The 15,590-nt window shown below is 34.9% G+C and overlaps 1 protein-coding gene across 1 annotated transcript in view; it reads left to right on the forward strand.

The window, feature by feature from the left end:
* The window catches only part of LOC148948481 (uncharacterized), a 168,301-nt gene extending 154,550 nt beyond the window's left edge, over window positions 1-13,751 (forward strand). Inside the window, exons 6-7 of the mRNA XM_089094940.1 lie at window positions 7,424-7,643; window positions 13,680-13,751. Of these exons, the coding sequence (XP_088951066.1) occupies window positions 7,424-7,643; window positions 13,680-13,751 (292 nt within the window). The remainder of the gene's footprint in view (window positions 1-7,423; window positions 7,644-13,679) is intronic.
* Window positions 13,752-15,590: the final 1,839 nt, after the last annotated feature.

Raw genomic sequence — 15,590 nt, forward strand, 5'->3', positions numbered from 1 at the left:
ACAGGATCCAATTCACTAATTATAAAGTCATCGTCAAAAATGTCCCCGGGAACAGTAGGTCCAACAATTTGCATAAGGCTGTCCATTTCTTCAGTTGTAAATTGAAAATCCAAGGGGATACCAACTAACGTACCTTAACTAACATCATCATCCGGCGAGAGGGGAAAATTGCCCATGATACTTTGAAGTCCCGGGCCAGGGAAGTCAGTTGTTTTCGTAGTTTCCCCCTGTAACTAGAAAATGAATGGATTGAGTTTTTTTTCTTTGACGAAAGTTTTAGCACAATTATAGCACACTATTTTTTTTTCTTAGTTGGATTTATCAAACAATTTTTTTGTTTTATAGGAAAGTTTTATCACAATTATAGCACACTATTTATTTCTTAGTTGAATTTATCAAACAATTTTTTTTTTAGGAAAGTTTTATCACAATTAAAGCACACTATTTATTTCTTTGTTGGATTTATCAAACGATTTTTTTTAGGACAGTTCTATCATAATTATAGCACACTATTTATTTCTTAGTTGGATTTATCAAAAAATTTTTTTCTTAGGAAAGTTTTATCATAATTATAGCAAACTATTTTTTTCTTAGTCGGATTTATCAAACAATTTTTTTTTAGGAATCTTTTATTATAATTATAGCACGCTATGTATTTCCTAGTCAGCTTTATCAAACAATTTTTTTTTAGGAAAGTCTTATCATAATTATAGCACGCTATTTTTGTTCTAGTCGGATTTATCAACCAATTTTTTTTTTCTTAATTGGATTCTTATTTATCAAACGAATGCATAATAAATTACGAATTTTTGCTTATAGTATTATTTACAAAACAAATGCATAATAAATTACAAATTTTTGCTTATAGTATTATTTACAAAACAAATGCATAATAAATTACAAATTTTGTTAATAACACACACACGCATACATACACATGCGCACACACTCACACACACACACACACGTTCACACACACGCATACACACAAACACACACACGCAAACACTCACAGACACACACACTTATGCGCACACACGTTCACACACACTCTTACACTCACACACACACACATGCGCACACACACACATGCGCACACACTCACACACACACACACACACACACACACTCACACACACACACGTATGCGCACACACGTTCACGCACACACATCGCAACATTTGACTAATAGCAATAAAATATGGTAAAAAAAATCTCAATAATTCAATAATTGTCAAAAATTATAAAAAAAATAATAAAAAAAATTCAATAATTGTCTTAATAACTCATTAAAAAAATTGACTCTTTTGTTCCTACAAATCTAGTCATCCATAAAAAATAGCGATCAGATTCATTTTTCCTACAAATCTCCTCGTTTTAAAAATCTACTATTTGTAATAGCAATAACGTAAAGTACATTAGGTAAAAAATACGTACATTTCCAAAATCAGACTGCACGTGTGTGTCGGATGGGGTGGTGATGTCCGTATCTTGCATAGATGAGGTTGATGTATTATCAGAATCTATCCACTCCCTCTTGAATTTTCTGCCAGGTTGCATAGAGGTTTGTGCAGCGCTGACACTGGCTTGAGAGGCTCCTGGCTGGTCCAGAGAACTTGTAATGGAGCTAGCATATCTAATGATGGATGGTCTTGCAGCTTGCATCGATGTGATATCTTGGTCTCTTGGTCTCTTTTCGGAGGGGGAGTAAAAAATTTAGATTTTTAGATCTTGGTCTCTTTTCGGAGGGGGAGACGAAAAATTTAGCATGGAAAAACGATTTCCCTTTTTTACAGATAAATTGCCCTCTAAAGTTTATTCTGATGTTTGTAGTGTTATAACTATTAGCACTTTAGAAATATTTAAAAAGGCTTCTAAAGAAAAATTTTGGAAAATTTGAGTTTGGGGGGAAGGGGGATTTCAAAAACATCTTCCCATAATATAATTTGTCCTATAAAGTCGATTCTGATATTTGTAGCACTCTATGTCTTAGCGCTTTAGAAATAATTAAAAAAGCTTCTAAAGTAAAATTTTGAGTTTGGGGGGAAGGGGGATTTAAAAAACATCTTGCCATAACATAATTTGACCTATAAAGTCGATTCTGATATTTGTAGCACTCTATGTCTTAGCGCTTTAGAAATAATTAAAAAGGATTCTAATTTAGAATTTTGGAAAATTTGAGTTTGGAGGGAAGGGTGATTTCAAAAAAATCTCCCCTTGAGATAATTTGACTTATAAAGTAAATTCTGATATTTGTAGCACTCTATGTCTTAGCGCTTTAGAAATAATTAAAAAGGATTATAAAGTAAAATTTTTGAAAATTTTGAGTTTGGGGGGAAGGGGGATTTGGAAAACATCACGCCATAATATAATTTGTCCTATAAAGTCAATTATGATATTTGTAGCACTCTGTCTTAGCGCTTTAGAAATAATTAAAAAGGCTTCTAAAGTAAAATTTTGGAAAATTTTGAGTTTGGGGGAAGGGGGATTTCAAAAACATCTTGCCATAATATAATTTGCCCTATAAAGTCGATTCTGATATTTGTAGCACTCTATGTATTAGCGCTTTAGAAATAATTAAAAAGGCTTCTAATGTAGAATTTTGGAAAATCTGAGTTTTGAGGGAAGGGGGATTTCAAAAACATCTTCCCATAATATAATTTGCCCTATAAAGTCGATTCTAATATTTGTAGCACTTTATGTTTTAGCGCCTTAGAAATATTTTAAAACGCTTCAAAAGGAAATTTTTTGAAAATTTTGAGTTTGGGGGGAAGGGGGATTCCAAAAACCTCTTCCCATGATACAAATTACCCCCTCAAATCAGTTCTGAGCTTAGTGTAGCATTCTTTAATTTATGATTTTTATATCAATTTTTTTTTAGTATACCATAACGCTAGACCCTATTTTAAATTGTCGACATTGTTCAAACATCACTCACGCATCGCATTTCAAAGGCTTTACTCTCACCTAATTTGACCACAACAAGAATCTATTTCTCAAGGAAATCATTGGCACTGTTCTTAAACATGTGGTATTAATAATAATTCCAGATAATGAACATGTAAAAGGTTGTTTGGAAATTGTTACTCTTGCTAACAAGATAAGACACAGATGTCTTTAGTTAGACCGGAAAAAAGACGAAATATCTTAAACACACAATTGGGTAAAGAGCCATTTTGAACGAAATAACTAAAACTAAAGAATTTTGCTCGTAGACAGAGCACTGGAGGAGGGGTTTTTGTTTACATAATAGAAACAAAGCGTAATCTTCTTTTTATGGTGTTTATAATCATATTTTCTGATGGTGGGTATTGATGGAGGGGGGAGGGGGGCTTAGTCCCCCTGAAATTGGAATGAATTATCAAAATGAGTTTTATCTGTAGTTCCATTAAGAAATTCAGTAAGCTATACTCACTCTGACAATTGAAGTAACCATTGTTTCAAAGTTAATAATATTCAATGTACTTTCTAGGATATGTTAAAACATTAAAACATGCTCACAAAACATGTTGGACCACATTATATCATTTCAGCTTTAAAAAAAATGTGCACGTGAACTCACGACGTACATTCTTATGAAATTCTTATCAATATAAAAAAAAGCAGTCTGGTTGAGTTACATAATTTCGTGCATACTCCCAAAACATGTTTGACCACATTATACCTTGCCAACTTAAAAAAAAAATGTCTACGTAAAACTGTGTGAGGCAGTTCTGACTCTCTTTGAAAAGGTGTAGAGCATCAAGCAAATAGTATGGGAATTCCTATACCTGCACGCAAATCCAGACGAGGCACCCTACTGATAATTCACTTTGTTGATGAAATAATACTGACCCCCTGTATTCAACGACTGTTCTGTACCCAATTCTCTAGATATACAATTTTTCCAGTGTACAATTTTTTATTATTACGGGCTTTCACCATGAAACAATTTTTTTTGGTTTCAGAGGGTTTGAACGAAAGGCTTAAGCAAGTTAAGTTTGAACCAAAGATCCAGGGACTTATCCGTGGATGTGTCTTAGAAATAGACGGTAAATATAAAGACAAAGGTACAAACAGATTAGACCTTAGAGGTGTTTTGAACTTATGTTTTCAAGAGGAAGAGTTCATATGCCCATGAGAATAAAGTGTACTTCAACGCTCTTCAAAATCTTTCGTGAAGACTGTATTACTAATCTAAAGGCTGAGCGCTTTATTTCTTACCTATTGACTGCTGTTGCTACTTGCAACGCGTTGCAGTAATAAGCTGAAAGACGCTAATATAGCTTTGCACACTTCTCTTCTACCTTACTATATTCAAAATGTCACTCTTTAATCCCCTCAATGAAGTTTCCACTTCCTTTGAATTTCTTTGTGATGAACACACATGAGGACGTCCTGCTTTTCATTTGGTGACAATCACATTGGCAGAAAAGAACACTCTTTGGTAATATATTATTATCCCTTGTCTCTGAAACATAACCTAACCGGTAACCAGCTTAGCCAATCTTTCGTTCTATTCCTAGATCACAAGACCGCCCTTGATCAAGATTAAATAAAAAGAAACAAGTTTTTTCATCTGAAAGTAAGGAGCAACATTAAAACTTAAAACGAACAAAAATCATTATGTATATGAGGGGGTTCACCTCCTAGTCAATACCTCACTCTTTACGCTAAAGCTCGAATTTTGTTTGAATCACAAACCCCTGAATCACAAAGACCGTTTAATTAAAATAGATAGGTCTTTTGAAAGTACTAAAAAAAACTTTAGCGTAAAGAGCAAGGTGGTTTGACTTGGTGGTAAAGAGCACTAGGGGGCGAACTCCCTAATATACGTAATAATTTCTGTTCATTTTAGGTTTTAATGTTGCTCCTTACTTTCAGATGAAAACACTTGCTTTTTTATTTAATTTCTGATCGTTTTTTTAAATAATACTGGGAAATCTGGCGCCCCTTCATAGAAAAGTCCCTTTCCCCAAGGAAACATCCTCCATGGAAAGATCCTCCCATGTGACCCCCTCCTACGACCTCTCCCCCCCCCACACACACCAGAAAAAAATCCCTCCTGAAAACGTCTGTATACTTCCCAATAACCAATACTATATGTAAACAATGGGCAAATCTCATAAGTTGCAGTCCTTCCCCCAGAAACAGTGAGGGATTAATTCCTCCTCAAAGATATATTTATTAGATTTTCAACTATGCTGAACAAAATGGCTATCTCAAAATTTTGATCGGGTGACTTCGGGAAAAAAATGAGCGTGGGAGGGGGCTAAATTACCCTCCAATTTTTTGGTCACTTAAAAATGGAACTAGAACTTTTAATTTCCGTTTGAATGAGCCCTCTCACGATATTTTAGGACTACTGGATCGATATGACCACCCCTGGGGAAAAGCAAACAAACAAACAAATAAACACGCATCCGTGATCTTTCTTCTGGCAAAAAATACAAAATTCCACATTTTTGCAGATAGGAACTTGAAACATCTACAGTGGGGTTTTTTGTTACGCTGAATCTAATGGTTTGATTTTCATTAAGATTCTATCATTTTTAGGGGGTGTTTCCCCCTTTTTTCAAAAATAAGGCAAATTTTTTTCTGCCTCGTAACTTTTGATGGGTAAAACTGCACTTAATGAAACTTATATACTTGAAATCAGCATAAAAATCTGATTTCTTTATGTATATACTGGTTTCAAAATTCTGTTTTTTTAGTTTTGATTACTATTGAGCCGGGTCGCTCCTTATTTAAAGTTCATTACCACGAACTGTTTTACCATTGAATCATATTTTCAGTTGCTCAGATCAGATGAGTGCCTCAAAATGTCATTGAGCAATCTTCTTGACAACATCTAGAAAACTCCTCAGCTTTTGTCAGTCTTTTCAATAGTTTTTCTAACTAAAATATTACATTGTAATAGAAATTGTACGGTAAACAAGCATCTACACATATATTTTTTCCAACTATAAAAATCACTTTTAATTTAATGATACGAATTATAAAGTGCCCCAAAAAGCTGAAAAAATCTAGTATTTCAGGCGGCGTTGACCCCGATTCCCAAGGCAGAGGGCCTTGGGAACGTTCCTGACGGCAAGTACGAGTATTTTTCAGCTATACTAGAAAATTCCACAGCTTGTAGTTTGCTTGTTTTTACACACATTTAAGATTTAGGTGGTGATTTATAAACAGAGTAAGAACCTAGCTCACCGTTGCAGCATGAAATTCAGCAATGATGCCGTAGAATCAGGCCGTTTGAACATGGCTTGTTTTTACACCAAGTTAGTCTTCAGCTTTCGTGCCAAAGTCTGGAGCTATGACTTAGCTTGTTTTTTGAGAGAGTGAGGACTAATCTTTTTATGCACTGTCTCCAGACTTTTTCTTCATTTTGTTCCTTTAGTTCATTTCGATACTGCGTTAGTCGAGCGTAGGCCACTTCCTAGCCTTACCATCTTCTGCGCAAAGGTGCCCGGATCAGCTTGAAATTTGACGAATATGTACCTAAACCAAAGAATCTTTTTTAGAAGACTGTGGACCACTTACCTTTACGGCTTAGGCGCTAGAAAGCTTCAAAGTTTCACAGTTTCGTAGTTCGAGCATTTCAACTTTTAACTTTGCGTAATTCCTCTTCAAACAGATGAAATGTGTCCATATTTCTGATAAAAATGTGGCGGTAGAAGGGGGACGGGAGGGACCACAAGACAACGTTGGTCCTCAAAATGTCTGCTTTAAAAATTCTTGTTTGATTCCAAGGCAACGTTTTTAACTTTCTGATAAAAGTTAGCGGTTAGATATGGGTACGAGTGGAGCCAAGCTCCCAACATATACCTCCCTCTAATCGAGCATATTGAAAACCATTGAATATTTAAGATTTGAACAAGGCGCTGCCTTTCGATTTTTGGGCTAAAATGTTGATAGCAGAGAAGACCTAAGCACTGCTTAGTCTTAGCTTGTTTTTGCGCCAAGCACTAGTTGACTCTGAAAAAGAACTAGAATAAACCAATTTTTAAAATTAGAAGTTGGTTTAGGAACTTTTTGAAGAAATAGACATAAATTTTTCGCAACAACTACGAATTGAAAATACGGAAATGCCAAGAGATGAACTTGCCAAGAACGATAAACTTTGGTTTTGAATTCCACAATTACACTTTGCTTCTAGAATGGAGTTACGGAAGGATTGGTATTTTGTAGAGTAAATTCGTAATACAATTTTATGGTACAGATAAAAGTGAATGTCTTAGGCGACATTTCATGATCTAGCGTGATGTGCTCTAATGTGATATAAAAAGTATACCATGAGATAAAAAAAAACGTGTCGTAACATGATATAAAGGGAAGTAATATGTACGAGACGTATTAATTAGATAACAACAGTGATAAATCTCAAATCATCTAGTGTATACCTCATAAGGTCAAGCCGTCATAATGATTTTTTTTTTTTTTTTAGAGAGTACAGGACTGAATACCGAAGAAAATTCAGACCGTTTTCCTTATACCAATATGTAGATGGACATTTTGAGAAAGCCAGATCTGTAGGTGATCCAATTGCTTCTGAAGAGGTGGATTCAGCGCCAGCACCGACCGAACCAGGAAAAGCACAACCTTGGCATAAAGAAGTTACAGAGCTCCGGAAAAAAGCTATTGAATTTAAGGTTAATCCTTCTAACGTATTCAAGCTCCCCCAGTTCCTTTTTTTATAATTAAGTGTTACTAGAACAAAATAATGTGTCTGCCTTTGATTAATGCCAAAGCTGATAAAAAAAATCCCGTAGATTGAGTTAAAAAAAAAAATTAGAAACTGTCCTAAATTCCTAAATAAGGAAATTCCTAAGCTTTCGAAGTCTTTAGAATATTATTTGAAAAAAACTACGTTTTCTAAAGAGTTAAAGAGGCTGAGTTAAAAGGTCGAACCTTAAAACGTACAGGGATTAGGAGGCACAGTTGGGGGGCTACTGCCCCCCAAACCCCCACTTTCGCAGCCTTTAAATATAAAAAAAATTTCTTTAAACTAAAAGTAAGGAGCGACATTAAAACTTAAAACGAACAGAAATTATTCCGTATATGAAAGAGGCTGTGCCCTCCTCAACGCCTCGCTCTTTACGCTAAACTTTGACTTTCTCACAACTTTTTTTTTAAACAATAAAAACTTTAGCCTAAAGAGCGAGGCGTTGAGGAGGGCACAGCCTCTTTCATATACGGAATAATTTCTGTTCGTTTTAAGTTTTAATGTCGCTCCTTACTTTCAGTTTAAAGAATTTTTTTATATTTAAAGGCTGCGAAAGTTGGGGGTTTGGGGGGCGGTAGCCCCCCAACTGTGCCTCTTAATCCCTGTACGTTTTAAGGTTCGACCTTTTAACTCAGCCTCTTTAACTCTTTAGAAAACGTAGTTTTTTTCAAATAATTTCTGCACGTTTTTGTACAGTTTATTACTTATTATTGCTTGACTAACTGTTAGCTGATTTTGTCAGGAGTTAAAGTTGGGGGCTGCCGCCCCCAAACCCCCCGCTCTTGAATATTCTTGTGTTAAGGCTTTTAATTCCTGAATACTCAAATCACGTCGTGCAGGGTGCCTCCTAATCCCTGTACGTTTTAAGGTTCGAACTTGTGAATCAGCCTCTTTAACAGCCCCCCAACTGTGCCTCCTAATCCCTGTACGTTTTAAGGGTCGACCTTGTAACTCAGCCTCTTTAACTCTTTAGAAAACGTAATTTTTTTCAAATAATTTAAAAAAGAAACTGAATTTCTTTTTAAAGTTAAAATTCAATATATAAAAAATTTGCTCTGATGGTGAATCGAACCCGAGTTTTCCGCCTTACAGTCTGGAGTATCAACCGCTGGACTATACAGACACAATAGTAATTGTTTTTTAGTAAATTAAAGCTATTTTCGACGCAAGCAAATTCCCAAAAAACTTGATATTTGGTTTTTGGAAAACAGGGAAGAAGTGATCAGATTGAGCTGAAATTTCGAGGATAAGCTCCCAGGCCCCAGGAAAACTTATCCTCTAAATTTCAGCCCGATCAGACAACGTTAAAGGGGGGTTGTGGTGGGAAAAATTAACATGGGCTAATATAGGAAAACGAGGTTTTTCGTAAATGTAAATTCGGGGGATAATTTTTTCGGTCTGAAAATATCAAAAGGCCCTAACAGGCCGAATTCTGCTTCGAATGAGTCCTCATTCAACCGGCTTCATTGCCAACTGTGGCCTCTAGGCGTGGCTAAGGAAAAAAAAAAGAAATGATGATGAAGTTTAAGTGGCTATATTTGGTTTTTTGAAAACAGGGAAGGAGTGATCGGATTGAGCTGAAATTTCGAGGATAAGCTCCCGGGCCCTAGGAAAGCTTAACCTCTAAATTTCAGCCCAATCGGACAACGTGAAAGGGGGCTGTGGTGGGAGGGTCCAATCTTCTGGCCCAGTTTACCCCATGAAGATAAAGTCGGAGGAGGATGAAATTTTGCAAGTTTCTTAGTTTGAGCTTGGGCTACAAATTGCGATTACCGCCGTCTCTCTGCGACCTCTAGGACCTGAAATCGCTTAACATTGTGGTGGGTCGCCTCTTTATAGAGGCACAAGTGTGCCTCCTTGATGCAAAACTTTGATATACTCGTAATTAGAACTAAGATTGAGAATGTAAATACATGAAAAGAATCATATTTTAATGCTGAATTCAAATATATAAGTTTTATCAAGTTTAGTCCTGCCCATCAAAAGTTACGCGCCTGAGAAAATGTTCCTAATTTTCTAAAAAAGGGGGAAACACCCCTAAAAGCTATAGAACCTTAAAGAAAATCAAACCATCAGATTCAGCTTATCAAAGAACCATACTGTAGAGGTTTCAAGCTCCTACCTGCAAAAATGTGGAATTTTGTATTTTTTCCCAGAAGAAAGATCACGGATGCGTGTTTATTTGTTTTTTTGTTTTTTGTTTTTTTTTTCAAAGGGGTGATCATATCGACCCAGTGATCCTAGAATATCGTGGGAGGGCTCACTCGAACGGAAATTAAAAGTTCTAGTGCGCTTTTTAAGTGACCAAAAAATGGAGGGCAACTAGGCCCCCTCCATGCTCATTTTTCCCCAAAGTCACTCGATCAAAATTTTGAGATACCCATTTTGTTTAGCATGGTCGAAAATACAATAAGGGATATTGCTATGAAGGGGGTGCCGGTTTTCCCAGCATTATTTAAAAAAAAACGATCAGAAATTAAATTAAAAAAAATAAGTTTTTCAACTGACAGTAAGGAGCAACAACAAAACTTAAAACGAACAGAAATTATTACGTATATGATTGGTTCGCCCCCTAGTCAATACCTCGCTCTTTAAGTCAAAGATTTATTATTTACTTTCATCAGAGCTATTTATTCTAATTAACGGCCTTTGTGATTAAGGGGTCATTTTAAAAAAATTGGAACAAAATTCGAACTTTAGCGTAAAGAGCGAGGTATTGACTGGGGGGCGAACCCCCTAATGTACGCATTAAAAATATATGAATATAGAAGTTCGTTTCGTAAGTTAATTCGTAAGTTATATATATTTATTACTAATAAAAACGTTCCTACATAAAATTAAACAACTTCCGAGAAAGCCATTTAACCAAATAAAAGTGAAATTAATATGGAAATTTTGTTTTAATTATTCATGTACGGTGAGCTAAAATCAAAACCTGCATTAATTCAAAAACGTTCAAAAATTAAATAAAAAAAGTTTCTTTTTAACTGAAAGTAAGGAGTGACATTAAAACTTAAAACGAACAGAAATTATTCCGTGTATGAAAGGGGCTGTCCCCTTCCCTACGCCTCGCTCTTTACGCTAAAGTTAGACTCTTTCTCACAACTCTATTTTTTAAAACAATAAAAAACTTTGCGCAAAGAGCGAGAAAAACGTTAGCGAGGCGTTGAGGGGACAGTCCCTTTCATATACGGAATAATTTCTGTTTGTTTTAAGTTTTAATGTCGCTCCTTAGTTTCACTTAAAAAAAAATTGTTTCTTTTATTTAATAGATCAAAAGAATCAGCTTTTCGCAATGATTCCAAATATGAAAATTGTTAAAATATGAAAGTTTAAAATTATTTGTAAAAAATTATCAGCCATATGAAAAAATTGGGCCAATTTTAGGAAAAGATGATACACCCTGATGAAGGAGTTATCGTACTGAAAATTACATCATCCATTTCAGCATACCCAACAAACCTGTTACAGAGGTTTCAAGACCTTACCTACGAAAATACGAAATTTTATATTTCTTCAAGAAGAATGATCCAATATCATTGTTTATTTGTTTGTTGTTTTGTTGTTTTTTTTTCCAAAAGGGATGGCGTCTAGTCCGTGGTTCTTTTATTGGGAGAGGGATCATTCAAACGGAAATCGAAGGTTCTAGTTAGCTTATTAAGTAGGAAAAGAGATCGCGCCACAGTGAAGTGGTGTTTTTGGCCCCTTTGTGGCGTAAAAAATTAATTTTGGTTCGAAGAGGACCAAAACGCAGTCGATTGGAAATTCTGAGATACCCAATTGCTTTAGAATTATCGGAAAGCTATAGCTTCCAAACTTCAGAGGCTCTAATGCCACGTCGCAGAGCATTCCCTCCCCAAAATCCATAAACTCAATACAAATGAATATAGACAATATCAATCTTTTTCTAACTGATTTGATTTATCTGAGACTTCATTGAATTATATATAGTGGTGTGTAGTTTCGCATCAGCTATTGGGGAGGTGGGTCAGTTGATCTTTCTGTGGCTGGAGAGGCTGAAGAATCAAAGTATATTTTTTAAGGCCCAGGAGTGAGCTTCCAGGCAAATACAGAAATAGGGAGAGGACCCCTTTATCCCACTTCATTTTGAGGAGCATTTTTGAATTAAGCCTGTAATGCCATATGGGTAATAAAGGGTGACAGTTACCTGATTACACTCATATGCATACCCCCACTGAAGAAGAAGGGGAGTGGTTTTTCACCGTCTCCTGCATAAAAGATTTTTCGAGGAAGTCTTTTTGATGAATGGTGATCACAAAAGTGCTTTTGATATTTTAGATCCCCCTCCATCCTGATAAATACATTACGAATTGCGATTTTTCAGAGATAAATATTCTGCACATATCATCGACGCATTATTATAGGAATATTGAACTTGAATTACACAAGAGCTGTGGGGGTGGGGTAATAACTTCCTGATATTTCAGAAAACTTTGGATTAAACCATTCGTGGTAACAAACAGTATGTATTAGGACTGCTGTCAAAAAGAAGGTATGGAAAACAAAGTTTGGATTGCAATTTATGCATCAACAGAACGCGAAAGAGGGCTGATTCGTATGAAAATTTAAAAACCTTGTGCTCTTTTAGAGCAGCAGAAGAGATCATACCATAGAAAAGTACCAATGCCTGACAATTCGAGTACCAATTCCTGGCATGTTATCCAGCAAAAATTTTAAAACTAATGAAAGGGTATTTGTAAAGTCTCCTAGTCTAGGATACCATACTGGCATGAAGTATGACACCCACCCCTAAACATATTTGCCGTCCATAAGAAATATGCCGTTATTACCGATCGTTAATCCAATAGACCTAACGGTTATATAGTATCGCACAGTGAAAATCAAATACACTAAATGAGACTTTTTTTTTAACATCACCATACTAAATTCAAAATATAATGTTGAGAATAGAGTTGAGTGGGCAGAAGCCGCCCCCCTTTATATTCAAAATCTTTCTGAATATGACTGTAAAACTAGCAGAAGTTAAGTAAAAAAACAAGCTCTTTCAGATGAAAGTTAAAAGCGACATTAGACCTTTAAACAGCAGGAAGTATCCTGTATATGAGAGAGGCCCCCCTCCCCCTCAACCCAGTGCTCTTTAAGCTAAAATTCTACGTATTCTCCAATATTTTAGGAAAAAATACTCTAGCACACCGGTAATGGAAATGGAATTGCACCCCCCCCCTCCCCATATGCAGGATAATTTGTTTTCGTTTCAAGTATTAATGTTGCAATTTGCTTTTGGTTGTAAAATATGTCTTTTTTTCTTTTCTTTTATAGTTTTCTTTTATAGAAAATGTTTAGTGCGAAAACTTTAATAAAAAATAAACATCACAAGATGGCGTTTCCACTTTTAGACAATAACGGACGTCTAAAATATTTTAAATCAGTGACATATTTTTGCTCTGTAAGCTGGATCTTACCTCTCTAGGTGCTATTGATAATGGTTCTTGGCGCCATGTAGTCGTTGGGCTGAAATTCGGATTACCTAAAAAAGTCCTTGGTTACAACCAGGGATGTCATTTGGTCGGAGGCGAGGGACCCCTAGCCTTGCATCTCATAACTAACGAGCATTTGACATTTGCTATGTCGGAATATAGAGAAAGAGTCTTAGCCAATTACGATTCATTCATATTTCAATGGAACATCTACATTTTTAAGATACTTTTAAGATTATTCTTAAACGTCGAAGGGGTTTTCAAATATTGTACCGTAGGTTACAATGGAAATTTTGAAAAACTCCATTTAAACCCCTTATTTCTCCAGTTAACAAAATTAAATAAAAAAAAGAGTCTGGATGCCTGAGAATCACGAAGTACAAACAATAATCATATAACAGATTAAATATAAACAATATCCAAAATGTACGTAAATGCATATTTGAAATATAATTTATTGCAAATTTAAAATATATGTAATATTATTATACCCTTAAATATGAACTATTCTATTATAGACTATCCATTTTCTTCACGCCTTTATGTTTACTGGGGAAAACCTTATACGTCTGACGAATCACTATGATTAATTTTTTCATGATAATAGTTGTTTTATATATTCTGCAAACCAAAACGTGACAATAATAACTAATATCAAGCGCATACTATATCATAAATTAAAGATAAAGTGAAAATAAAATAATCCTATTAATCTTCATGACTTGATTGACAATATTTTAATATATTGTCAATCAAGTGCCTATATAATAACTTCTATAGGTACTTAAATTCATTGACTTGTCCCATAAGATTTCACTTTAAGATTTATTCATTAACTGAGTATTGTGCTATTTGAATGCAGATGCTTAAATTAGTTCCAATTACAAAATTGTAAAAATTTTAAACTTCCAATCAAGAGTGCCCTCTTATTCTTTTAGCAGAGGGGATGCCAAAGGTTAAGAAAAGTTGTTTTTGAAATAAGTGTCTCACTTTTGCCAAAAACCATGGCCTATTCTAACATTTTGGTCTTCCAATTAGAAATTGCTAATTAAAAATAAGTGCTCCAACTAAAGATAACCACCCCCCTCTTGTGTCCAGTATAGGATGGAGTGAAAAATTTTAAAAAATTAGTCGTTTTACAGAAAAATGTCATTTTTTCCTGTAGAACTAAACAAGTTTTTACTATAAACTCGCTTGTTTTATTATTTCCAGGCGCTTGTCGGCACTGTCCCAATGTAAAAGTTTGCTTTTCACTTAGAAACTTTTGCCTGAATATTCTTTTCGTTGACAATCAAAACATCTGACGCTGGATTATATTAAATAACAAAAACATTTTTTTCGAATAAAATATAAGAGCGATGGTAAACTTTAAAACGAACAGAAATTAAAAAAATTATCTCATCCTTCACCTTGTTCTTTTTAAGTTTGTAATATCATCTGAATTAAGGAGGAAGTCTCACGTGAAATTTTGCAATTGGAAAATTTTATATTTTCCACGTTGAAATTACTCTCACGTTTTTTTTAAGAACAGCAAATTAAAACTATATTAGTTCTGGCCATTTAAATCATTTCTGAATGGCACTGTTTTTTAAGCTCTCGATTTTATATTATCTCTTAACTTTAAAATCGTTTATCGCTCCTAGCAAGTGGGTCTAATGTTCATACTTTTTTAAGCGTATTTCTGATGTATCGTGCACTTCCTTGTTTGAATAAAGCATTAATATTTTACCGTTTTAGTCATACTTTTAATTTGTCAAACTACCATTAAAGATCGTTTTGCATGGTCGAACGACGCGAAGCTTTGAGCTTCTTCTTGCCTAATGCATACTTTGGATCATGCTGTAAGAACAAACTCGCACATAAATCAGTTACAAGGTGTTATTATAGGTACTGAACCATAGAAAATTAGACAGTGCGATTTGTTCTTATTCGTCAACTTTTTGTACGAGGTTTGCTAAAGTTCAGACGAAGGTTATGAATGAGTCAAATTAGAAACTATAAGGATCACCATGTACACTTTGATAAGCCATACAATTTAAATTCTCACATTGAAATTTAACTATCCCTTACTGCTCGAATTAAAATTTCATCTTCTTCCTTTTAAGTCTTCGGTCAATTTTACCGCATGAAAGCAATTTGTAACTCGGCTCAGAAGAGCAAGTTAAAATGCGCAAATATGCACGTATCATTTTCTAACTAAACAGTTTATATTAAAATAACATCATTTTCTTAAAGTTTATATAGAAATAACAAAGCCAAACACAACATTTCAGAGTTCAGAGTTATAGGGATATCAAACTGGCTTAAGCAAAAGGGGTCAGTGGCGTGACTCTGTAAGCTCAGCCAGAGTCGACCCAGCTTTAAATGGGTACCTGGAGAAATCTGGGGAAGGTAAATAGGAAGGGTGTGCGAAAGCACAGGATGGTTTG

This window comes from Artemia sp. Qi Xiang Cuo, chromosome 9 (assembly GCF_049724085.1).
Source record: "Artemia sp. Qi Xiang Cuo chromosome 9, ASM4972408v1, whole genome shotgun sequence".
NCBI classification, from domain to species: domain Eukaryota; kingdom Metazoa; phylum Arthropoda; class Branchiopoda; order Anostraca; family Artemiidae; genus Artemia; species Artemia sp. Qi Xiang Cuo.